General features: G+C 40.5%; 1 protein-coding gene and 1 pseudogene across 1 annotated transcript in view; one reads left to right on the forward strand and one right to left on the reverse strand.

The window, feature by feature from the left end:
- Positions 1-26394, forward strand: part of GPR158 (G protein-coupled receptor 158) — a 304191-nt gene that overhangs the window by 157714 nt on the left and 120083 nt on the right. The window contains exon 4 of the mRNA XM_010965075.3: positions 5491-5714. Coding sequence (XP_010963377.2) covers positions 5491-5714 — 224 coding nt within the window. The remainder of the gene's footprint in view (positions 1-5490; positions 5715-26394) is intronic.
- On the reverse strand, positions 8562-14209 carry LOC141575969 (GAS2-like protein 1 pseudogene; annotated as a pseudogene).

Here is a 26394-nt window from a genome sequence, read left to right on the forward strand (position 1 = left end):
TTTCTTTGTTGGTTGGTTGCTTTTCTGTTAAACCTTTTTGTATTTGCAGTTATGAAAGAAGTAATTCAGTACTCTTTAAAAACATGAGTCATGGCCAGGAAAAGTTTTGTGTGATTAAGGATTTTGTGTGGCATTAATATCAGAGGTCCCAAGGAGTCTTCTCTACCTACACTGATTCTCTTGGAGATCTGATCCAGTCTCCTGGCTCTAAATGTGATCTGAATTCCCATGACCTTTATATCTTATTTTCCCTGCAGACCTTTCTTCCAAATTCCAGACTTAATATATCAAGATGCCTACTTGACATTATCCCTTGGGTCTCTGGTAGATATCCTTACGCTGAAATGCCAAGTTTGAACTTATGATCTTCTCCAAAAACTTTCCCACCTACATTGTTCCCCATCTTGGTTGACAGTGACTTCATCCATCCACTTGTTCATGCCAAACACCTGGAATCATCCCTGACCTTCTTCTCTTTCATCCATAGCTAACTCATCAGAAAATTCTGTCGACTCCACCTTCAAACTATAGCTGAATCCAGCCATTTTTCACTGTTACCCTGTGGTCCCAGACACCATCAAGTCTCACCTGGATTTACTGCAATAGCTTTTCACAAGACTCCTGGCTTCTCCCTTACTTGCTGTATTATATTCTCTATACAACCAGAGTCATCCTTTAACAACATGAGGCATATCACGTCACTCCCCTACTCAGTACTCCCATGGTGGCTCTCTCTGTTTTACTGAGGGAAGAATCCAAGTCTTTACAGTTGCCCACAGTGCCTTCTATGATCTGACCCTGTTACCTCCCTGACTTCACCTTTTACTGTACTGCCCCACACTTAGTATGCTCCAGCCACATCAGCCTCTTTGCACTTCCTTGGATATGCCAGTCATGCTCCCACCTCAGGACCTTTGCACTGGCTGTGTCCTCTGCCTGGAATTCCCTTCCCTCACAAGTCAGAATGGTTAACCCCCTTACCTCTTTCAAATCTTTGCTCAGATAGCACCTTTAGAATGAAAGCTACCCTAACCAATTTATTTAAAATTGCAGTTCCCACGCCAGCACATCTGATGCCCCCAACTTCACTTTTTTCTCCTCTTGGCACTTCTCAGTTGTTTTGGAGGAATATTATTCAAACTTTCTTTATTATTTTTTAATTGAAGTATAGTTGCTATATAATATCATGTAGGTTACAGGTGTACAATATAGTGATTCACAATTTTTAAAGGTTATACTCCATTTATAGTGATTATAAATATTCGCTATATTGACACTTGTAAGTTTTAACATATGGTACAATTTACTTGCTATGTTGTTTGGTTGTGTCTGTTTGCCTCACTGGAACATAAGTTCCACAGACACAGATACCTTTGTCTGTTTTGTTCACTACTTTATCCCACTAAAACAGTGTGTGACACATAATTTGACACTCAGAAAATAGTTGTTGAATTGAATAATAATGTGTATCTGTCAAATGCTATACAACTTGAGGTACCATTCTCCCAGTTCCTTCTGTCTCATAGCTCATTCCAGAGTGATGCAGAGCACCTTACAGAAATGCATACTATGCAGCAGGGTCACAGCTAAAGATGAGGAAATCGAGCAAAAGTAAAATAATGGTCATGAGAAAAGTCAGGGGTAGGGTTAGGTTTTTTACATTGACTGGAATGGATCACAGATTTGGCTCTAAGCAGAAAGGAACTCTCAAATTTTGATGGGTTAAAAATGACTGAAATTTTTACAAAGCTGAAGGACTTATCAGCTATATCTAAAATGTGACTGTCATTGCTTGCCATGGCCATATGGTACAAAAGCTAACAAGCTCAAATACACAGAGAGGTTAACATGCTGCAGTATTTTTCAGGTTCAAGTGATTCAGTGTGCTAAGTAGCCTCTCCTGATACTATCAGGAGAATCCCTTTGCAGATGGGGATGAGGTTTCAAGTTTAATTCGTATTGAGAGTAAATTATATATACTGCTTGGCTTACAAGCAGCCAAGTGCTTTTTAAACCTATGAAAAATATCTGGCTATTTAGCTGAAGCAAAAAAGACAAGATGGAGTTAAGAAGGACTATTTCACAAAACAAAGATCTTCTATAGATACTTTATTTTTACTATTTTAAATTTTGTTTTGGTTCTGTTTATGACGGTTGGTTTATTTGAAGAGTGTTTGTACTTTTTAGGAATCACTGTCCTTTGTTACAAATGTCCAGTGTCTGTAAAACAATTACTTTTTAATATTTTGTTCATTTTTTCGTTGTTTCTGATGAAAGAGTAAATTCAATCCCAATTCTTCCATCTTGGCCAGAAGAGGAAATGTCAACTTCTGTCTCCCAAATCTGTTCTTAGCACTCTTGACATTTTTGTCAACCTCATCAGACCATCTGAATCCTTGACAGCTTTTTCAGTCTTACTAAATACAGTGATCTTTCTGGCTTCACTTACATGACTGTCCAGTTTTCACTCAAGAGTTTGTTAACTCATTATTTTCTTAGTAACCTAGGCTTTCAAACTTCATAGCTTTTGGCTTGTGTGTCCTATTATTCCTCAAGTTTGTGTCTGTATTACACACCTGTTTTTCATCCTTCCACATGCCTCTTGGCCCTACCTCTTACCCTAGCCATTGCTGTGACGATTTCCTGAAAGCTTTGAACAGCTTTGCATAAGTACAGCTGTACTTTGCTTTGCCTGAGACCCCACTTTTGACTTTCTATCCTGCTGTGGGGCACGACTGAAGTTAATTTTCAGGGTGTAGGAATCTGCTCTGGACTCATAAGTGCAAAGCCCAGAAATGTGTGGAAATTAATGACTCTGGAGGCTACCTTTGAGCAATGAGTAAGGTTGAAGATGGGGCAGTGTTTTCCTCTTTAGTCCCTTAGATTGACTCATACTCGGGGGGTCCCTGGAAGATCGAGCATCTGCTCCTCCGAGTGAGTACAGGCTGCAGCTCCATTACACAGCCTTGTGTTGGGTTTTCCTCCTTCCCTGCAACAACATCGTTACAATCCTTTTTCTTTATTTTCTCCCCTCAAATGCTCTATTCTCCTCATTTGTTTCTATGCTACTGATACTTGTAGAAAATTTAAAAAAAAAAAAACTATCTTGACTGAATCTAGTAAATCATAGCATCTTACTCTGACTGGATTCCTTTTCTGCCAAGTGATCCAACCAGATGTCTTGTATTTGATTGCTGCCTTAATCTTTCACGTCTTCAGCCTCAAAACTGGCCACCTTCATCCTCAACACATATTCTTACCTGAGCTGTTGAAAAGTGTAAGACTTTATAAGATTGACTTCCATATTTCCTTTCTTCACTACTTCAAAATGATTTTCAATTGATTTCTCCTCTCTCTAAAAAATACTTTAAAAATCTTAACTATACCTCTACTTTCTAGTGTTAGAAGAGACATCAGTTATTAGAGTTAATTTCTCCAACTATGCTCTTGATTACCTCCAATCCTGACTTCTCAAGTCTTTACTAATCTTCTCAATTTTTCTTTAATTTTCATTACCTCATTTTGCTGACAGCAGCTATGTTAAGATCTCACCTGTAATACAAGAAAACAAAACACAAAACCAAAATCCTTTTTTTTTTTGACCCCATTACTATTCCTATTAACCATGAGCTTTTCTTGCTTTTTTAATTCAGTGTAGCATTTATTGAAACAATATTCTTTTTTATCACATATTTACTCCTTAAGCCCTGACAACCTAATTTCAATCTCTGCCACTATCTGGAAACTACTGTCTTAAAGGTCAATGAAGGATGAAGTAATCATCAAACCTCATAGTCTCCTCATTCAGGCTCTCTGATCACATTCCAGCATGTTCCTGTAAATCCCAGTTTTTGTCTATGACATTGTGAAAACTTCTACTTGTTTAGCTTCTTCCTCATTGCAATTCCTAGTCATTACCTTAATTACTCCCAGAGCTCCATGTGGGTTCTTTTTCTCTGACACTGATTCTTCTCTCACACCCCAACCTCATATTATTTCTCACTTATTGCACATTTGTCCTGAAAAATGAGTTGAACCTCAAATTTAACTTATCTCAATCAGGCTTATCATTGCCACTGACTCCCTCCATATCTCACCTCTTTCTTGTAAAATTCTTTATTTTTGGACAGTAGTGCCTTTCCTTAAGGTATCAGTGGATTCCTAATTCCTCTTTGCATCTCCCATATTTGAAGAAGAGAAAGCCAGACACTGTGATTTATATACATTATCTCATTTAAACCCCACAGCAATTCACATTTCATATATAAATCAACTAAGACCCAAAGTGGTCAAGTGAGTTGCCTAAGGTCTCAAATGGGAGCTGTATTAGCTGGATGCTAAAATTCATCTGCTTTTCACTGTGTAACAGAAATGAAGACTCTTAAACAGCAGTATATCCTGGATCAACAAAGAAATATTCAATTATGTTTGCTATCATGTTTATTAAGTAAGGAATGAAGACAAAAATACATTTGAGAAAGATTGTGAACCTTCAACAAGAGTTAAAAGTAATAAAGACTTTCTGTGAAACTTTGTGTTATTAAAATACTGTTAACCAGAACAACTCCTTTCCCAAATTCCTCAAAGTTGTGTTATATACTGAACTGTGTGCTTGTGTTATATACTAAATTGGGAAGACATTCACTAATGAATGTCTTTCATGTTGGAAACAGGTTTTGTTTTTTTTTTAAGTATGTGTTGTTTATTGGGTATTTGTAAATGCTAAACTCAACTCAACACTTAAAGAGAATTCTTACCTTTTGGACTTCAGATCTAAGTTTGATAACTAAGACAAAATTAAAGGGACGATCAATAGCAGCAGTTAGTTAATAGTGTGGAAACATCCTATGGGTGTGCAGAGTAGGAAATTACATGATAGCCTGTAAGTATGGATTGTACTCTGGGCAAAGGATGCACCATCATTAGGCAAGTGCACACTGAACAACTGTCGATTAAGTACCATTTTATCCAATTTAGACCTAATGAACTTGGTAGATGAGATCCCTGCTGGATTAAGCTGCAATCAAAGCCTCATTTTGGATTCTGTGCCATCTAGGTCAAGAAGTTCCAAAAGTGTTGTGTATGTTTACTTGCTACAGGAATGACACAACTTTCTTAACCTTCATTCTAGTTAATTCTTTAACAAATATTTATGGAATATGATTTGTGCCATAGGGAGTTTCCATTGGTGAGTGGTAGATAATGATATAAAAGACTTAGAAAACTGTGCCCTGCCTTTAATGAGTTTTGGCTCAATTTTTGCTAATTTTCTTCAATTACTCTGAATGCAATTTCTTTCAAATCAAAAGCATAAAAGAATTTTGTTTGACTCCAGAGGTGAAGCAACTCTCTCCCCTAGCAAAAAGGTTGATGAAAGGTCTTTAATAAGAGGGAAAAAGAATGAAGAGATGAGGATGTGTTTTGACTCTGTACTTAGTCTCATCTCCCTGAGAAGTGCAATGACAATGTGGTTTTATTTGGAACTTTCAGGAAGGGGTCCGGATCACCATTTTGCAGGAAGTGCAAAGGATGTGTCAGAAGAAGCCCATGTCTGCCTACCCTGCAGGGAGGGCTGTCCCTACTGTGCTGATGACAGCCCCTGCTTTGTCCAGGAGGATAAATATTTGCGACTTGCTATCATCTCCTTCCAAGCCCTGTGTATGCTGCTCGACTTCGTTAGCATGCTGGCGGTCTACCATTTTCGCAAAGCAAAGGTAAACCCAGGTACCCTGGTTATGATCTTCCTTTTTATTATGAAGTGACCTCTTCTTTTCTTAAGCTAATAGAATTTTTCCGAAGCCCAGTTGCTTCTCTCTTGAGCAACAATCCTTCTGTAATATGATGGGACTAGAATATGAAAGTTATATTCTTCAGCTTCCTAGCAGAAATAGGGTTTGAAAATATGAAAGTTTATTATAACATGTTCTTCTACAGAATGTTTTTCCCTGTTTAGCCTGAAGCTTGAATATCTCATTGCCTTAAAGGACTCTTTCACAGCATCTCTTTGGCCTCTAGAAGAATTTCTTCTGCCAGTACCCAATATATTGTTAATTTTTTCATATCTAGAAAGATTTATGATAGTTATTATATTTAATTTTTATTTCTCTTAGCCATATTTGAAGACAGTAAATAGACTCAACTCTTTCTAAGCACATTATACTTTGAAGAGTGAATTTATTCATGACCGTGTATTTGGTCTTAACGTCAGTATCCCAGGATCATTGTGAGCCTGTGAAGAGCTCACATGGCTTTTGAGAGAGGCTATCCCTGGGTTCTGTTCTGAGAAATCAAAGAATAGTATAGGGGTTTATAAGCTTCTCAGTCAGAAGCTTATAAATTGGATGAACTGCCAAAATGTTCTGGGCAAAGCTTTCTGAGGAGCTGTCTTCAGTTGGTCACCCAGTTAATTATATGTAGCTAGTGTTGTGTTAGAATTTGTGGTTCTATTGCTTTCAGAAACTTATTTGTGCTGTTGAAAAGAAAAACAAAGCCTCAAGTTTCCCCCTTTTCTGAATTAATATGACCCCTTCATGTCACGTTAGGAAAGTTGTGGAGGTTGGGTTAGATTTTAGAGCTCACTGAAAGTATAAATTGTTTCTATTAAGAAAACAACTCTCTGTGAATGGCATGTATTATAAAGACTCAGATTAACATAAGAAAACACCTCTGTTGAGATTCTAGGATAATGCATCCATTATGTTAGTGTTGTAGACTTTAACAGTTGTTTTAAATAGACAGTTTTATTAACAGAACCATACAATGAACTAGAATCAAGCTTTAATTCAGCAAGAAAGGGCAGACAGGGAAAATTGCTCTTCGTTTAACCAATACTTGTCATTCTTTTGCAACAAAATATATGTTATATGTTAAATCATATATTTAATAAAGTATTAGACAAGTGGAGTGGGGAAATATTTAACCCCTGTTACCTAGATAAAATTAATTGCTTTTTAAAAAGCCTGTCACTGGCAGAGCTGGTAGAATTGAAAGGTCAATTAAATAAACTGCTCTGAAATAACCTCTATATAATGTAATTCATTTACACAATGGGAAACATATAGTTCTTTATGAATTTTAATTGATTTTAAACATTAATGTTTCCTGTGTTAAATGGAGCTAGTAATATATCATGGGTAGAATATTACATTGGATATTAAAAAGCTGAGCTATTTCTTGCTAGACCAATGTCTTAATCTATGGTCAATGTCACTGAACATTTCCAAAGTTATTAACCTTCAGAATTTCTCTGGACCATCATATGAAATGCTGCTTTATAGGGCTATCATGAGAATAGATATCTTTACATGTCATTTGGTGAGATTTCTATAGATGCAAACTAGTTGGAATACATAAATTAGACATTATCTACTTTTAAGATGGTCACTTTTTGAAGAATCAGTTAGTTTTCACAGAATGTGACATAATATAAGGGGGAGATTTTTTAGGAAATAAGTTAATAAAGTAAGTGAAGATAGATCTGATTTATTGAGGAAAGGAAATGTCTGGTGAAACTTTATCTTCTGATTTCAGTTACCAAAAGCAATGGATTAATTGTAAAAAGCAATAAACTATTTCTAGTATAGAGATGCATGTTGAAAGCATGTAGACTTTGGCTTTGCTTTTTAAAGTTTTTATGTGTCTTTGCAACTCTTCTTTGAATGAAGCAGAAACTGATGATCCCTCTTGGAGCAATGTTTATGTTTTCCTCATGAGTTTCCTATTATGTTCCCTTCCCGCTGATAATTAAAAGAAGAAAGCCCACATAATCTATCAGCGTACACCTATTTTGACAAAAGAAAAAAGCTTAGTTGCAATATAGGAAACAACATCATGGATAAGTGTGCAGAATCTGGGGCCAGACTGTTCAGTCTAATTACAAGTACATTAAGTTAAACAAGGTTTACCCATGCCTAAAACACCAACTCTGTAGTTGTTGAGTACCAACAATCATTGGTCGAAGGTTAGTTTAACATTTTATCATTTTAAACAACACAAACTAGATTCCATTATATTTTGGGATAATGCTTGTGATAAAGCACCACAAAGAGTAAATTAAATTTTACCCCTCATAAACATTTAGAGAAATAATTATATATATTTGTCTTGTGCTCTGGGTTAAAGATTAAATCTGTCATTAAACTATGAGTGGTTTTGAGCCCAGAAAGTTCTTCTAAAACAGCAGCAATTTTTAAAACGGTATTTTAAAGATTCTGAATATTAAAATATTTGGAAAATTATTTCTGTGTTTTTACCAAACATTATGACAAGTCACATCTTTTTCTATTAGCTATTCTGAAGAGAGAGAATGGTTTCTTACACCTTAATAATATCAACTGTTGGTACAATTTACTTTGGAGTGAAAATTTCAGAGAGACAATATACTGGAAAAAACAGCAGTTTATTCCACTTCTGAAAATAATCTTTTGCTTGATTTGTTCTTAGAAAATTTTAACATGTTCTGTTTGAGCTTAGTGGTTTGGAAAAAATAGTGATAATCATTTTTTAAAGTGAACAAACTGAAGTTTGTATTTTCCCTCTCAGTCCTGTAATAGTTCTTTTTTTAAAATAGAAATTAATTGACAAGTGATTTTATAACTGCCCATTTTTGGTTTGGAAAATCAGGTGTTTTAATGTAGAGTGTAGCTGTTTTTTAAAATGAAATTCTACTAGGCTAATTATGATGTCTAATGCCTATTTTGGTCAAAAGGGGGAGGTATATTACTTTTTTATTGTATAAAATATGCATAACACAAAATTTACCGTTTTTACCATCTTTAGCGTGTAATTAAGTGGCATTAAGTACCTTCCCATCATTGTGCAACCATGACCACTGTTCATTTGCAGAACTTTTTCATCATCCCAAACCAAACTCTGTAACCATTAAATAGCTCCCTAGTCCCCTAAGCCCTGGTAACCTTTATTCTACTTTCTGTCTCTACAAATTTGTCTTTTCAGAGTACCTCAAATTAGTGGAATTACACACCTTTTTTTTTTTTTTTTTTTTTTTTTTTTGCTGAAACAAAACTTTACTGTCAGGCTCTGCAGGGCCACAGGACCTCAAGAGAGGTCCTCACTGGACTGGCCCAGCCTCCTCTAAGTTATTCAATAATATTAGTAATTAAATATCAATGCTCATCCCCCAACCGGAATGTACAACAGAGGTCCCATTATGCCTTGTGGTCCCACGGGGTCTGGTCCCATGAGGTCTGGTCCCCAAGAGGCAGGGGAGTGGGCTCCCTGATGCAGAGGGGTTCAGGCCACAAAGGAAAAGGAGAAGGAATGGAGGGCTGGGGTCAGCTGGGCTGGTCCCTCATATCCAGAAATCTGGCTCTACCTTAAGTTGACTGAGTGCAGGGCATGCCAGGACCCAGACTCCGTGAGTTCAGATGGGCGGTGGGGGCCCCTCGGTGTGGGCATGTGTGAGGGTTTTTGGTCTGGCTGTGTGTCCGTCCGGCCTCGTGCCCAGGTCCTTGGGGCCTCTGGGCCGGCCAGGGGTCCACCAGGTGCATCTGGTGGGCCCCCTGCACCAGGGCAGGGGCTGCCTTCATCAGAAGAACTGGACAGGGCTGGGCCTCAGGGCCTGGGCAGCCCGTTGGCCATCCTGCCAGAGTACCCCAGTTGGCCACACTTGCTACCCAGGATGCTGAGGGACGAAGAGGAGACGCTGGAAGAACAGTAGGCTGAGTCAGGAGCTTGAGGGTCTGGGGCCCGAACCGGGTCAGGGGCTGGTCCAGTGGGGGTCCCGCCAGCAGCAGCGTCAAGGGCTCGGGCGTTGGCCAGGAACTCCTCTTCCAGGCGCCGGAAGAGTGGCTGCTCCTGCTTTGGGTCAAGCTGCAGCGGGGTGTGGAAGACACTGGCTGGGGTGGTGCTCAACTCTGGACTGGGGCTGGGGGCCCGGGGAGGCCGGAGGGCTGCAGGGCTGTGGGCACAGGGAGTCTGGGGGCTGCTCCTGCCCGAGCCCCCACTGCCCCTGCCCTGTGGCACCCACGAGCGCTGCCCGTCTCGGTCCCAACGCACCAGCAGCACAGCCTGCTCCTCGGGGCTGTGGCTCCGGGCCCGCCAGGCAGGGCCGGGGGCCAACAGCTGGCCTCCCCTGCCTCCTGGGGCCCCATGAGGCCGCCCCCGATCCAGCCGGCCTCGGGATTGGCTGTGCGGGGAAGGTGGCCGTCTCATCGAAGCAGGGGTGCCTGTGGTCACCCGCTCACTGGGCCGCTCCCGCTGGGGGCCAGTGCCTGAGTCTTCACTGCGGGGGCAAAGGAGGCCGCCACTCTGGGCTGATGAGGCTGTAGAATCGCTGTCCCCGGAGTAGCGGCTGGAGCGGGGATTGGGGAGGGCGGGCAGCTGGTCCCGGGTCCTGAGTGGGGTCTCGGGCCCCTCCTTTGAGCTGCGTAAGCTAATAGGTGTCACCTCGGGGCGGGAGCCCCGGTGCTCAGCCGCTGGAGCTGGGCTACCAGCTCGGGGACTGGGGGTAGGCGACACCCGCTGCGGGGAGAAGGTGCCGGCCTTCAGCTGGGGCGGGCGGTGGGCCGTGGAGGAGCAGCGGCAGGAGTCATGCTTGTCCAGGTAGTGCTCCAGCGTGTCCCAGCCGCCGCCCACACGCACTATCACGTGGCTCCTCAGCACCCGCACAAAGATGAGCAGGCTGGAGCCCCCCACGCGGTACTTCCCTCCGAGGCTTTGATCGTGGGAAACTGGTCTGGGCAGGTGCAGCGGCCCATGAGCTCCCTCGCCAACTCGTCGAAGTTGCTCAGGTCGCTGGGTGTCATGCGGGGCCCCGTGCAGGAGCCCCAGGGGTGGCGGAGGTCTCTGCGGTGTCCTCCCCAGTAGTTGGGGGGTTAGGGGCCGGGGGCGCGGCGCGGAGCTCCCGCGGAGTCTCCTGCTTGAACTGCACGAGCCGAGGGGCCAGCAGGCCGAGGCGGGCTCCACGCCGCGCCGCCTCCAGCAGACGCAGCACCACGCTTTTCTCGTTCCTATCACTGGGTCCTCCGTCTCGAACATGAGCACTTCGGGCACACCCAGCTCCGCTCGGCACCAGCCGATGAAGGTGGCCACGTTGTCTCGGGCCATGAAGGAGCCGGGAACCACGCTGTGTGCCTGGAAGGCCACACCGAGGGGCGGGCGGGCAGCGGCCATCGCGGGCGGCCTCGGTGACAGCGTTGGCATGCTGGCACAGGGTGGTGCCTGTGGCCAGCCCCGTCAGGAAGCCGTCGCCACCATTGGGCAGACCCAGGCCGTACAAGGCGTTGAGCCACTTGGCCAGGTCCTCCTTCATGGCCTCCACGTAGGCCTCACTCGAGCGGAACAGCCGCACACTCTTGGCCGCCGAGCCTCCGATGCCCGCGGCCGGGCTGGAGCCTGGCGGGCTGCCAGAGGGAGGCGCCTACCGAGCCACTGCCGATTCGGTCCCACCATTTGTTCTTTTGTGTTTGGTTTATTTCACCTAGCATAGTGTTTTAAAGGTTTATCTATTGTGTAGCATGCGTCATAACTTTATTTCTTTTAATTGATGGATAATATTCCATTGTGCGTGGTTACCTCATTTTGTTTATTGAAGGACTTTAGGTTTGTTTCCACCTTTCGATTATTGTAAACAATGCTATTGTGAACATTGGTGTATGAGCATTTGGTTGAGATCCCAATTTCAGTTATTTGGATATAACCTAGGAGTATAATTGCTGAATCACACAGTCATTCTGTGTTTAACTTTTTGAGGAACAACCCAACTGTTTTCCACAGAAGCCAAACCATTTGATATTTTCACCAACAAATTCATGAGGGTTCCAATTCCTTCACATCCTCACCAACACTTGTGATTTTCTGCTTTTGTTTTTTATCATAGTCATCCTAATGAATGTGAAGTGGTGTTACATTGTGGTCTTGATTTGCATTTTCCTAAAGATTGGTGGCAGTTGAGCATCTTTTCATGTACTTATTGATAATCTTCTTTGCAGAAATGTCTATTCAAGTCTTTTGCTCACTTTTGAGTTGGTTGTTTGTTCATTGCTGAGCCATAGGAGTTCTTTATATATTCTGAGTATGAGTCACTTATCCCATTTTTTCCCATCCTATGGGTTTTTTTCACTCTTTTGACAGTGTCCTTTGATGCCCCAAAGTTTTTAATTTTGAAAAAGTCCAGTTTACCTACGTTTTCTTTTGTTGGCTGTACTTTTGTTATCATATCCGAGAAATCATTCCCAAAGCCAATGTCCTGAAGCTTTCCTGTTATGTTTTCTTCTAGGAGTTTTATAGTTTTAGGCCTTACATTAGACTTTGATCTGTTTTGAGTTAATTTGGGCCCAAGTTCGTTCTTTTGCATGTGGATACCTAGTTTTCCCAGCACTATTTGTTGAAGAGAATATGTCTTTCCACTGTGTGGTCTTGTCACCCTTATCAGAGATCATCTGACAGTATACATGAGGGTTTAGTTCTGGGCTCTGTATTCTGTTACATTGGTCTGTGCCTTTCTTACTACAAGATAAATGGGTTGGGGTATATTTCAATTACATAACTGACAACTTAGAAACTTTTGGATTGGCTTCGTAAATTATGTTGGATTATTTTATACATTTATTTCATGAACAAGATGTTTATCAGAGCACTGTGTTAAAAAGGGTCCCAAGGCAGCAAGCATTTCTTCTGAAAAGTGATTGGTATTGGCTAACTCAGTAGCCGTACGTCCAATTAACAGGAAGACTAATGACATATGTACCACATATTTGCCACTCCTTGGCTGGGAATTTCAGGCTCGGGGACAAATGAAGAAAGAAAAGCTACTTATGCAGGATGTTGGAGGGTGTCTGTGATAAGTGTGGCCATGAAACTGTTTGGTTTACGGATAGCCTACTTCCTAAAAAGTTATATCAAAATTCAGCATTTCCACAGGCGATGAACTGCTCTATCTATCCAAGATATAATGGATTTACTAGGAGTTATTCCGTTGCATAATTTACTAGCCAGTTCTCAAGTAGTTTGAACTTGACACAGTCTGAAGTGTATTTTGACAGGTGCTTTCCCCTAAATATTTACAGGCAAGTGTATTTCAAATAAACTGTAATGCTTTCAACTCTTATTCATTTTTACTTTTCTTCTAACAAATACGTGTGGTATATATTGATAAAAGTGCCAGAAGAAATCTGATCTTAAAAAATTATGGCCTTTATCCCAGCGTACAACATACATCCCCCAATGTATTTTGTTAACAAGAAAATATGTTATGAGCTCTGAGTAGAGCTTTGCCTCCCAGCTCAAGTTTAGATTTTCAGATCTTTTCTTCCTCTTGTTACTGTGGAAGTTAATTTAACTCATTTGTAGATCACCTTTCCTTAAAGCTGCTTCTACTAGCAACAAAGAATGTCTAGTTTTCTGGTCAATAAGCTTTTAAATTGTAAAAGGTGAGCTTTAGGACTAAGGCTAACATTTAAACAAAGCAAAATTATAAGGCAAGTTGGAAAAATGTGTTTTGATGTGATATAATGGTAAAGAACTAACATTCTTACTCTAAAAACAGACAAAATTCTCTTATGAATCAATAATAGAAAAATATCCAATAGAAAAATAAGCAAATAATATTCACCAGCAATTTATAAAACAACGACATAAAAATACATTTTCTATACCTGTGAGTAATTACAAAATGCAAATTAAAACAATGACATATACTTTCATAACAATAATAATTCTCTGTGTTGGTGAAGATTTTGGGAATTAGGTTCTCCCATACATTGCTGATGGTTGTATAAATTGGTAGAAACTTTTGGATGAGGTTTGGCATTATGTGCAATAAACTTAAGAGTGCAAAGTAGTTTCAATTCTAGATGTCTGTACTAAGGAAGTCATAGACGTGCACAAGGACTTAGAAATATATTCATTATGTGTGTGTGTATGTTTATCATAGCACTATTTATGGTACAAACAAACTAGGAACAATTAAATATTCCAAATTGGGTTAAGTCATCCGTGCATTTAAATACATAGCCCATAAAAGTGATCTTGTAGCATACTAAATGATGGGAGAAAATGGTTTTAATATAGTTATCTAATTAACCTTCACCAGAATATTTCCCACATTTACTGAAGTTCTAGCACTCTGTTTTTTAATCTTTCCCTTTCACCTTTTCTTCTCATTCCATCCCTCTCTGCCTTCCATTCCTTCTTTCCATTCATCATCCATCTGCTGAGCATCTACCAAGTGCTTGGAAGTATCACTCATGCTGGGAACGCAGTGTTGAACAGGACAAAGGAGGTCTGTGCCCTGAAGAAGTTGATATTCCACTGTGGGGCTGGTAGAGATAGGTAGTAAAAAAAAAAAAAAATGGTAATGTATCAGGTGGCTAGTAAGTGCTGTGATCAAAATTAAATAGTAAAAAAATGATTGGCTGTGACTCAGGAGTTAAAGTCTTATGGCCACCATGTAAGTTACTATTATCGTCATTTTATTTTTGAATAAACCAAAGCATAGAGAGTTTAAGAAACGCATCCATTGTTACCTGGGGGATGTAGGATTAACGGTTCGGGTCTGTTTGCTTTAGTAACTCATTATCGCTGTTAACCACTGTGCTGTGCTCTCTGTCATATGGTTACAATGCAATTTTATCTTAAATTCTAAAAAGTGGACCTCGCCAACCCTGGCCCCATTGCAGTAATCCAGGTTCTAGGCCAGCATACTTTCTTCTTTTCTTTTCATACCGTTATACCTCATCAAAACTTTACATGTCCTGTGCTTCATTCTTGTTAGCTGCCTACTAGTTAACTGAATACATGCATGGTACCATTTAAATGCGTTATCCTTTCCTTGTCTCTGTTCATTTGTGCTACTACACAGTTTTGCATTTTAATGGCATCCCTAAATGACTTATCCCAAGGAGCATCTCAACGTGCAATGGTTGGGGGGGGGGATGTATGAACGTCAGGGTAGTGTAAAGTAAATATGGGGAGAAGCAGGAAGGTGGAGAAAAACATTACAGCTGGAGAGATTTCCTTCTTTCTGTGCTTCTTAAGAAACATCATTTAAATAAGTTCCTGCTCCATCTGGGCAGCAGTGCTCATTATGAATTATGAACAATGAGAGCGATTGTGATGCCTTCAAAGCCATAAAATGCTTACCGATCACCTAAGCTCCGTTCCTCTTCTGAGGCACTGACATTTATTTATGCTTATGTGAAGGGTAAAGCCAGTTACATATTAAAGTATGCTAAAAATTACTGTACTAGTATACTGAATTGCTTGCTAGTTGAAAAATATTACAAAAGACCAATCTGTCTTTTCTAAACTCCTTATATCTTCATTTTTAAACCCCATTCAAATATCATGTAAGCAAAGTACTTTGCACAATTAGAAATTAATGCCTCTATTAACTATTTATTCATGAACATTTAGCTAGATTCACAGTGGTGATTTTGATACTGGCTTGCCCACGAGAGACTCCCAATCTAATGGGGAAATGAATATAAGGAAATAGAAAGTAGATAGAAACGTGTTCTGCAGTATGTTGACTGCTTGGCAAGGCAGTAGGAATAGTGATTAAGGTCACAGACTCTGAAGTCCGTTTATGTGGGTGCCTCTCCTGGCCTCATACAAAAGAGCTCTTAAACCTTAAGTTAAGTTACCAGCCTCTCTTTGTCTCAGTTTCCTTTTCTGTCATATGGATATAATAATAATAATAACTCTAATAATAATGAAACTCATAACAAAAAAGCTTACAGGGTTGTAGTAAAGATTAAAATATGTGGAATGCTAATAAATTTATTACAATCAATGGCCTGTGGAAAGTATACAATAAATGCTGGCTATGAATAGGGATTTGTACAGAATATGATAGCATAAAATATGAGTGGTTAACAGTGCTATGGGAAGACTTCAAAGAAGAAGTGACGTGTGAGAAGAATCTTGAAAGATGAAATTTCACTGGTCAGACTGTCAGGAGGTCAGAGGGACAGGCGAGGCAGAGAGACAGACATAAACATGAAGATGTCAGAGAGCCGGTGACACATTCAGGGAAACTGAAATATTTCAGTATGAATCCTGAAAAGCCCAGCTAAGCATTTTGGACTTTATCCTATGGGCACTTGAGATAAATTGTTGAGCTGGCAGAAGTTGTTAGACATATGGGTCTGGCACCAGAGAAGTAAATTTGTAAGGCATGCATTCATTCATTCAGTATTTTTTGAGGCTGTACTAAGTTCCCAGGCATTGTTTATGGATAGTGAACAAAACAGGTATCATCTGTGACTCTCTGATCAGAGTTCATAATCTTGGCGGCGTAAAGATAAGTGAGTAAGTAAAGTAATAAATTCCAGTGTGTTAAGTGCCATGAAGGAAAGTAACAGTAACATGAGGAAGGATAATAGACCAGAGAGAATAATGGGATGGGGAGACTCTACCAGATGAGCTGTTTAGGAGGACTTCTCTGAGGTAGTGTCGTTTCATCTGAGGTGTCAAGGATAACCAGGAGGTGGGGAACAGGGACAGAAGAGTATTCCAGGAAGAGGTGCCGAAGTGTGAGAAGTCATGGAGTGTCTGGGAACTTCAGGACCAGCATGGATGGCGAATGGTAGCAAAGTGGTGCGAGCTGAGTTCAGAGAGAGCCAGTCCTTTGGAGTTCTAGCAGCCAGAGTGAAAAGTTTTCTTTTATTTGAAGTGCAGACAGAAGCCATAGAAGTATTTGAAGCAGAGGGATAAATGATCTCATGTAGGTATGAAACTAATTTCTCTAGCTGCTCTGCAGAGAATAGCTTAGTAAGGGACAATGTAAAAGTGAGGGAAATGGTAAGAGGTCTGCTGAATTAGTCTAGGGGAGGGACAGTGGTGGCAGAGGCATGGAGAGTGGCTGAATTTGGGAAACATGAGGAGGTGGAACTGACAGGACGTGCTGATGAATTTGTTGTTAGAGGTGAAGAAAAAAGAAAAATCAGATTTGATCCCTTCAGGGTTGTAGCTTGAGGAACTGGGTGAAAAGTGGGTGCCACCTACTAAAATTAAGAAAATGTAGTTTGAAACACTGGAGAGAGAGTGGGTTGAAGGGCAGAGGAAAGGAAAATCAGGAGTTCCACTTTGGACATGAGTTCAACGATGGTTGCCAGTTTAACACATAAAAAACAGGATGCCCAAGTAAATTTGAATTTGAGATGAAGTCTGTGACAAGTATTGCATGCTGATACTAAAACATTATTTTGTGTTTATACGCATTATTTATCTGGCAGCCCTGGTGGTTAACCCACCTGTGAGAAGTCAACGTGGAGATGTCAGATGGGCAGTTAGATGTGTGAGCTGGCAGCTGACTGCAGGAGTTTAGTCTCCGTCTATAAACTAAGAGTTATAAACAGTGAGACACAGAAACTTAAAGCTGTGAAAATGAGATTACCCACTTAGGAAATGTACAAAGAAGAAAAAGAAGAGAATGCTCAGGATTGAACCTCTTCAGCACTTTGAGGAAAAGTAAAAATGCAAGAACCCTTTTTGAATACTTGAAGAGTAGCCAAAGGAAATAGGGAGATGCCAAATCACAGTCATATTACAGAATCCAAAAGAGGATGGATGGTATTTAAAAGGAGAGTGGCCAGCCATGGGGAAAACTGCAAAGTGATAGACTAACAATGAGGAGGGGAAGTATGCGGTGGATTTGGCAACACGGAGGTCACTGACAACCTCCGCAGTGCGCCTTTAAGTGATGATGGAGGAGGCAGAGAAAGCGTGTATATCCACAACTTCTAAGAATTTTATTTGGGAAGGGAACAGAGAAATAGTGTTGGTTAGACAGTGAGAGCTAAAGCCAAGACGAATTCTGATTTTTCTAGGGGAGTGTTTACGGTAAGAAAAGAAGACATTGGAAACAACATCTTGGGAATAGATACAAGAAACAGAAGGAGGAAAGTGGACAGAGGAGTGAGAGATCTGAGCCATTCCCAGTAGAGAAGTTTTATAGAAGCAGAGAGGGACTCAAAAGATGGTAGCAGATAATACAGAGCAATGAAGGAAAACGAAGCCTAGAATAGTTCATTGCTATACCCATGTCACACTATTTTAATTCTTATACTTTTACTGGGACTTAAGTGTTTGGTAGCTCGTAGTCTTAATCTTTAAAATCTTTTGGATATTTTTAGTCTCAGCTCTTCCATATTTAACATCGAGGGAAAGCTTGTCAAACTCAATGCAAAATCCTATTGAGATTTTGACTGAGATTGCATTTAATAGTTAGTATAAGAACAATTGTCTAGTTATATAGAAAAATACAGTATTAGGTCACTAACACCATTTGCAATAAATCCCAGATGAAAATAACTCTGTGGATTTTATGATTATGAAGTTTCTGAAAATTTTTACCCGAGCAGTTTCGGAGAAGTCAGATTATGGTGGACTCAGAGATGGGTTGGTAATAGAAAAGTAGAGAAAATAAATATACAGCATTCTTTCAAGAAGCTTGGTTCTCAGGTAAGATAGAAAGAGGCTATGACTAAATGGCCAAAGGGGAGACTCAGGGTTAAGGGAGTTTTGTCTTGGAAAATGGGAACATATTTATAAACTACTAGAGAAAGGAGAGAAGAGCAGGTGGAAAATACAGGGAATCGTGGAACATGGTCCCGTGAGAACAGAAGGGAATAGGATCCTGAGTACCGGTGGTGGAGATACTCATTTGAGCAGAAGGTCTCAATTGCATCTAAGGCTAGAGAAATGGTGATGCTGATGAGGAAGATGTCAGTAATTTGGGGTTCAGGCAATGCAGCTGAAAAATTTTAGCTTAAATATTCTGTTTGAGATTTGGAATAAAGTCATTTACTGAGTATTCTCGAGTAGAGTAGGGTAGAGAGTTGAGAGGACTGTGGCAAGTTTGGCATAGCCATCACAGGGGAAGGGAAGGACAAGTCCAAGTGCACATTAAAGGACTGCTGAGAGCCCAGATCAAAGTGGAAAGCACAGATGTTTCTCTGAAGTTCTCTGAAAGGAAGAAAGCTGACAAGCTACAAGGCATTGGCGTAGTTGTTATGTTAACTGCATGGTTACCATTCAAGGAACTACACATATTTAGCAAGTGGCATCTTGCTTTATGTTCATTTGTTTTTTCTAAAGTAGAGTTGCAAAATTCTCACTCTCCAAGTTTTTTAGTACATTTACAGCACTAATATTTGTGACCATTCATTAATTTTAGAGAAATCCCCAGGAGGGAGAGAAATAACAGGAATTAGCATCTTCAGTTACAAATGGAGAAAAAATGCCTAAAGATTCTCCTGAGGTCATAATGCAAACCACTCTTTACTCACAATTAAGTGAACAACATCTTCCAAATTCAATGAAAAGAGTGTGTTTTATGAGACGTTAGTGGGAGCATTATATTTGTGTGGTGTCTGGGGCCATCTTTCTCTTAGGAGCTCAGTATCTAGTTATAGTCAGGCCTATCCCAGTTAAAAATGAAGTCAGGAAGATTTATTTTGTGAGTTTTATTTCTTAATGCAGTGGGGATCAGCAAACTATGACCTGCTGAATGTTATGGAAAAAAATCAGAAGAAGAAAATTATTTCATGTCACATGGAAGTTAAGTTGAATTCACATTTCAATCTCCATAAACAAAGTTTTATTGGAATACAGCCACACTCACGTATCTACATGTTGTCTCTGGCTGATTTCACACTATGGTGGCAGAACTGAGTAGCTCTGATGGAGATGGTACGGTTTGGGAAGGCTGAAATATTCACTTTCTGGCCCTTTACTGAAGAAGTTGGCTGTCACTTAAAATATAGCACCTGCCTGGTCCAGTTGCCATCTCCATGTCACCATCTCTCAGCACCTTGCTCACTGGTGCTGCATACTCCAGGGCTGTTTGTCCTTTCATAAGGAACACTTTTTTCTTTTATTGAAGGGTAGTTGATTCACAGTGTTGTATCAGTTTCTGCCGTATAGCTTGGTAATTCAGTTACACACATATATATATTCTTTTTCATTACAGGTTATTATAATATATTGAATATGTTCCCTGTGCTATACATTAGGATTCATAAGGAACTTTTAAACACTAAAAAGCCAAGACCCAAATGGGTGAATGGACAGTGCTGGAATTTCACATGCAGGTCAGGATGCCTGGATACATTTAGACTGAAAGGTTACCCTGGCATCCTTTAATTCCACTATGCAGTCACTTCTGTTCTGTCAGCTACAAAGGTGATTCTAATTTGGAGCATCTGCCAGTTTCTTGACCTGTTGTTCTCTTGGTGACATACAGGTCCTTCAGATCCCAAACTTAAAACTTCAAAACAGTCTTCCCAGGCAGGGTTGAGCAAGGAGACAGGGCAATCAGGCCTCAATCTGCATTTCAAACATAGCTGCTTAGAACCCAAGTCCATTGCCTGGTTCTAAGTTCTGGGAGCCTGGAGAAGCATGGCTTGGCTGCCTTGGATCATAATGTTCAATTTTATTTAAAATTTTGCTTTACTGAAACAAAATTTCATTTGGGCCATGAGCACTTGGCCCACTACTAATTGGTATTCAGTTTAGCTTTGTCAGTACCTTGGAAGGTAGGTCTTGCTCAGCTGGAGGGCAGTGCATGTCTCCCATGCCTGCCTGGATCAGCGCTCCTCAAACCAGAGGTCAGGAGCCATCCTTTGAGGGGCCTCAGGGCTCATTTGTCCCACCTTCCTTGTACATATGCCTACAGTACTTCCTTCCATTTGGCTTTCCCTGTTCACCCAGGTAGACTCACAGGGCTCTCAGGGACAGGACAGGAAACCATGGCAGGGAATTAGACATTTTTTCTTTCTGTTGGAGATGGTTAGGGATGAGCTATCATGGAGCCAAGACTCTTCCATGTCTATAAAAGTCATGTTCTTCTTCATACACCTATACATATGTCACCTGGCTTTCTAGGGGCAGAAGGTGAACCTGTTCTTGGTAGGTTTTCCTGTCTGCAATATTTCAAAATGATGAATTTCTTTTGGGCTTCACTGCAATATTGGATCTGAACTCTTCCTCCAGATTTCCCCTCTTGGCTTTCCACACAGATCGGGGAAGGGAAATGGACTGAATGCTCCCTGAGCATGTCAGCCTCAGCCACCATCTTCAGGCTGGGCCCAACTCTGTGTAACCTTGAGGGGTGGGGTTAGGCTGTCTTAAGAAAAGACACTCTTGACTGCGCCTTGAGCGGGGTTCCTTTGCAATAGCCAGTAAGATAGAAGACAGGGCCTCTCAATCTACACCTTCATTGACTGACTTGCTAGTTGATGTTTGCAGAAGAAAAGCATGGGTTTCCATTTTCCCTTTTAATTATCCATAATTGCACCCTACCAACAGCGCCTAAGAAATACATCTGACAGGGAGACATTCATTTCATTTGGAAGAAAGCCGAGTTGACATGAGAAAAAGTAGAAGTTCAAGAGAAGTAGGATTCTCATTGATCGCTTTTCTCTTCCTTCTTTTGCTTTGCAAAGTCTTTGAGGCTTAAATTATCTTTATAATGCTAATTAGCAAAGTTTCTTATTTATTACAGATCCCAGAAACGTGTAGAACTTTTGAGAAATTAAAATGTCTCTAAAGCTTGTTTGCCCATTCTAATGACTTCCCAGTTTACTTTATTATTTCTCCATAAAAATTACTGAATTTAAGTATAATACTGCTTTATAATACTGCTGAGGGCCCAAAAGGGTATATGTTATTTTCTGTTTCAGAATAAAACACTCAGATAGGATCATTTTTGACATTTCAGTAATGCAGGCAATTTTTAGCTCTAGGACCCAAATTTAAAATAGATTAGAAGTAAGATTCATAGTCTAATTTCTAAAACATTTGGCCTCATTTTCCTTATGAAAAATAGGAAGGATCAGGAAGCAAAGTGAATAATCATAGCAGAGAAGCTTAAAACAAATAACAAAGGCCTTGACCTCTATTGGCCAAGAGCAGGAGAAATGTAGTAACTATTTTGGGAGCTCTTAGCTTCCATATTGACTGTTTACTCCCTTTTTATCTTTGAGCTCCTGCACTCATTTGTCTCTAGAATTTGTTCTTCTTCCTCAACTTTAACCCCTCAGCTCAGCACACACGAATGCTTCACTGAAGCTGTGGTTCTGCTGCTCTGGCCTGGCCACCTGCTTCCATCTCCACACCTGATTCAGTTGGTCACTAGCAAAGCCTGGGCCGGCGATGCCACGATAACCAGTTTTTCTGCTTTTGGCTCCTGTGACTTGGAGTTTGCCCTTTCTGCTTTGGAATCCATTGCACAATTCTCCTCCTGACTGCTAGGCCCCGGCTGGCCTGTTCAGATACTGTTATTAGATGCTTACCGCGGGTGGGTGACTATTATTTCCAATAAAGTCTCATGTGCTTGGGTTGGATGGGGGTCACTTAAATCTATTAGGCAATCGATTTCTGAATCCCCCGTGCAGCCTTTTAAAATTTGGATAAACATACCCCTTCTCAGATCTTAGGAATAAGCTTCTTGGAATGGGGTCTTCATGCACATACAATTTTTTAAATTGTCACAGGTGTTTCTAGCATACCTCTAGGGTTGGAAACTGTTGGCTTACAACCTTGAAAATTATTCATCATGTCCTCTTCTATGGCCGGTGTAAAACCTAAAAACAATTTTTCTCATCTGGGGAAGCGGAAGTGAGACTTTTCTTTATTAGTCTTGTGCTTTCAACAATCACATAGACACAAAGAATTTTGGAAATCATAGTTAATCTGCATTCTTGGCTTGCGTGGGTCAGGGAGAAATAAAACCACAGGGAGGTGTATTCCTGGAGGCAGTGACTTTCAGGGACAATGGAGCACTGTGGAGGGAGAGGGGGCCATTTGAACTGTTCTAGATTCACTAGGTGAAATGAAATTCCTGAGCTGTTTACCCCAGGCCACGAAACAGCTGAAGGAAAATTTATTTTTAAATGTCTGAGAATGTAGAGAGGGCACAAACATGAAGTTTGATTTCTAGAAGAAATCAAATATGGAGGGAAGCCCTTGATTCATCTGCTCTGGCTGTCAGCAGCGTGAAGTGGCTGAGACAGTAAAAGCTACCCAAACTAGAATGGAGGTTTAGGATTTTTTTTTTTTCTTTGACACAGATAAGCAAACAGAGAAATGCTGGCCTGAAAGTGAATGAGCAGTTAGGCACAACAACAAATGAACCCACAATGCAGAAAGCAAACAGTGGTGGCTCACCAGTGAGGTAAATACGGGAAATAAGCTGAAAGACGTGACTGCATGAGACGGATGGAACACAAAGAGACAGCAGATGAGAATCACATATAAACAACAGAGGCAGCTGGAGTTCAGCTGAACCCTAGACCCTCTCTTTTCCTGTTACCTCTGCCTAAAGGACCTCGGGCATTTCCTCTGCACTCCGGACCCATAGTCCCAACTGCCTAATCGATATTTCTGCTTATGTCTCAATACATCACTACACTTAAAACCAACTCTGGATCTTCCTCTGCCAAACCTAAACCTCTCCCACTCCTTCCTGACACCACCATCCATCAGAGGCAAAGAGTATGTTAGAATCACAGCGTCATCTTTGACACTTTCTTTTCCCTCGTCCCCCGTAGCCAGCCCATCACAAATTCCTGTCAGGTCGTGCCTAAAATGGATTCACTTTTCTCCATCTCTTCTGCCACCATCCTGGTCCAAGATACCGTCATCTCTTCCCCAGATTGTGAAACTGTCCTCCTGCATTCATCCAAGTACTCCATCAACATCTCTACCTGGCAGCCAGAGAGATCTTTTCTAAATGCAGTTTAAACATTCTTCTAAAATCAGTCGTTTTCCTCAGAAACCCTCTGATGGCCTTTCACTGCTATAGGGTAGAGAACAAAATCCTAAACCATCCTTTTAAGTACCAGCATGATTGACGTTGACTATCTTTACAACTTTAACACTGACTTCTCTCCCATTCTTTTGGTACTTCAGCCATACCTTTCGGTCACTCGAGGAGACGTGGTCCCCAGGGACTAGGTACCTGTGGTTCCTCTACTTGGAACACTATTACTTTTCTCTCTCCATCGCCACCCACTTACACAGCTCCGTTTCCTTCTTCCCATCTTTCAGACCTCAGTCATCCATCACTCTCAAGAAAGCCTCTCCCAAGTTCTCACTCTTCGTCAGATTCCTTTTCTATATGCTATTGCAGTTCCAAGTAGTCTTCCTATAGCACAGTTCTTCCCAGCCTGGGCACTATTCATATCCTGCTCTAGATAGTCCTCCATTGTGGGGAGCTGTCCTGTGCCTTGTAAGTAGCCCTCCTGACTTCCACCCACTGGATGCAAGTTGTAACAATTAAAAAATGTCTCCAGACATTGTCAAATACCCTCTGTGGGACAAAGTTACCCCCTTTGGAAACCAAAGGTTTAGAGCATCTACTTCTACTTCAGACTGTGATGTATGTCTTCCCTAAAAAATTGAATACTTCATGAGAGCAGGAACTGTGTAGTGTGTGTGTGTGTGTGTGTGTGTGTGTGTGTGTTTTGAATGAAAGATGTAAAAAACAAAACAAAACAAAACAAAAACCAGAGGGGAATAATGTTACTATTTGATTCTAGTCTCCAAAGTTCATTCTTTTTTGTCCAGAAGGAAATTTGAGAATTCTATCCATAATATTATTGAATTTCAAATCAGCATAATCTTGAAGTAGAATTCACTAGAGACCATTAGTCATGGGGTATATGCTTCCATGACTGGCAATCTCCAGATCACTAAGCTTCTTGAGGAAGAAGCTCAACTTCTCTATATCTAAACACGCATCCTAAAAATCATATGCATTCTTCATGTAGCTATGTGACAACTTGATATTATTAACTATTTGGGGGGAAACTACACTGACAACATAGCTAATATTTAGGCTTGAAATGGAGTACAAAGCCTTTCTTAGATGTAACAGGAATGTAGTCTATGCCTTCTGTGAGGTTTCCTAGCAGCTCCAAGTAGCTGATGAAAAAGGTAGACATAAACACACTAACAATGAGTGAAAAAGTAGGTAGGAGTGGGTATACAAAGGGAGTTCTAAATGGAAACATCAGGAATGTCTTTCCAGAAAAGGCAATATTTGAACTGCTTTGAAAGATGAGTAAGAATTTTCTAGGTAAAAGAACAACTTCTGCAGAGTTCTTGGGATTAAAAAGAGCACAGTGGAACACACAGCCTGTGGTCTATGGGGTGTTTGAGATGGAGCTGGGAAGGTTGGAAGAGGTTATAACGTGAAGAGCTAAGGGCTGAGATAAGGAATTTGGATTTATTTATAGCAAACCACCCTAAGTATTTAAAAAAGGAAATTATATGGTTGCATTTGTATTTTACAGATATCTCCCTTGCTGAATGTGGAGGATAACCTAGAATGTGTGAGACTGCAAGTTTCAAGACCGATTAGGGATCAGTTATACTCGTTTCCAGGAGGAACGAAGACAAGTATAACTTATACAGTGATACTAGGGGTGGAAGAATGGGAATGATTTCCAAAGATGAGTAGGAAGTAGAAATGACATGGTATTGGCAGTAGTGACAAAAAGAAAAGTCCAGGATGACTCTTAAAATGCTAATGTAATTTTCTGCATGCATTGTGAAGCCATTAATAAAAGGAGGGGATATGGAAGGAGGCTGTTTAAATGGGCAAAGATGGGTTTTGGTTTTGGACATGCTGAGATTAAATCATCCATGAACTCGGGTTGGAGTAGCCAGGACTGGTGCTCTGAAGAGAGGTCAGAACTAGAGACAGATTTGAGGTGCTAGGATGGGGTGATAACTGATGCTATGAGAATGAAATAGGTACCCAGAGAAAGGGTGTGAAGAAGAAAGACAGACTTCTGTTGTATATCACCAAGGAAAAGTTTAGATAAGAAAAGCCTTGGTCTAAGTCTTTATCCAAAACTCGAATCACCTGAAGGATTTATATTTTAAGATTCAGGAAGGGAAAGTAATCAAATTATTTTCAAGTCCATTTGCTCTGATTTATTTATTCTGCTGGTATCAGGAGAACGAATGTTGAAATGCCTTAAAATAAGCTATATCTATTTACAGCTCTCTGTGAGTCAGGAAGTCACAAAATCTTTGTAAATTTTGCAAGTCTTTGAGAACAGCCTTCACGATGTGTGCTTTCAGACCACGGGCATATGGTGAGAGAGTTCTTGCCTTCCAAAAGTAGGGATTGAAAAATAGGAGCATCTGAATGTAGTTTAGACCATTTTTGAACTAATTTAGCATTAATGGGTTGATTCTGTTTTAATGACTGTTTTTTATTCTCTTGAGCACATATTTTGTCCATGTATTTCCATATATATCTATTTCAGAACTTCTTATATTTTATTTGGCATATGGCCCATTCATGTTAATGACTGGACATCTGAATATGGTCATTTGAATGATATAAACCAAAATCATTGCATGTAATTATTTCATAAATGACAAGCTCAAATCAAGTTCTAGCCTATTTTTAAT

This window comes from Camelus bactrianus, chromosome 35, assembly GCF_048773025.1.
Source record: "Camelus bactrianus isolate YW-2024 breed Bactrian camel chromosome 35, ASM4877302v1, whole genome shotgun sequence".
NCBI classification, from domain to species: Eukaryota; Metazoa; Chordata; class Mammalia; order Artiodactyla; family Camelidae; genus Camelus; species Camelus bactrianus.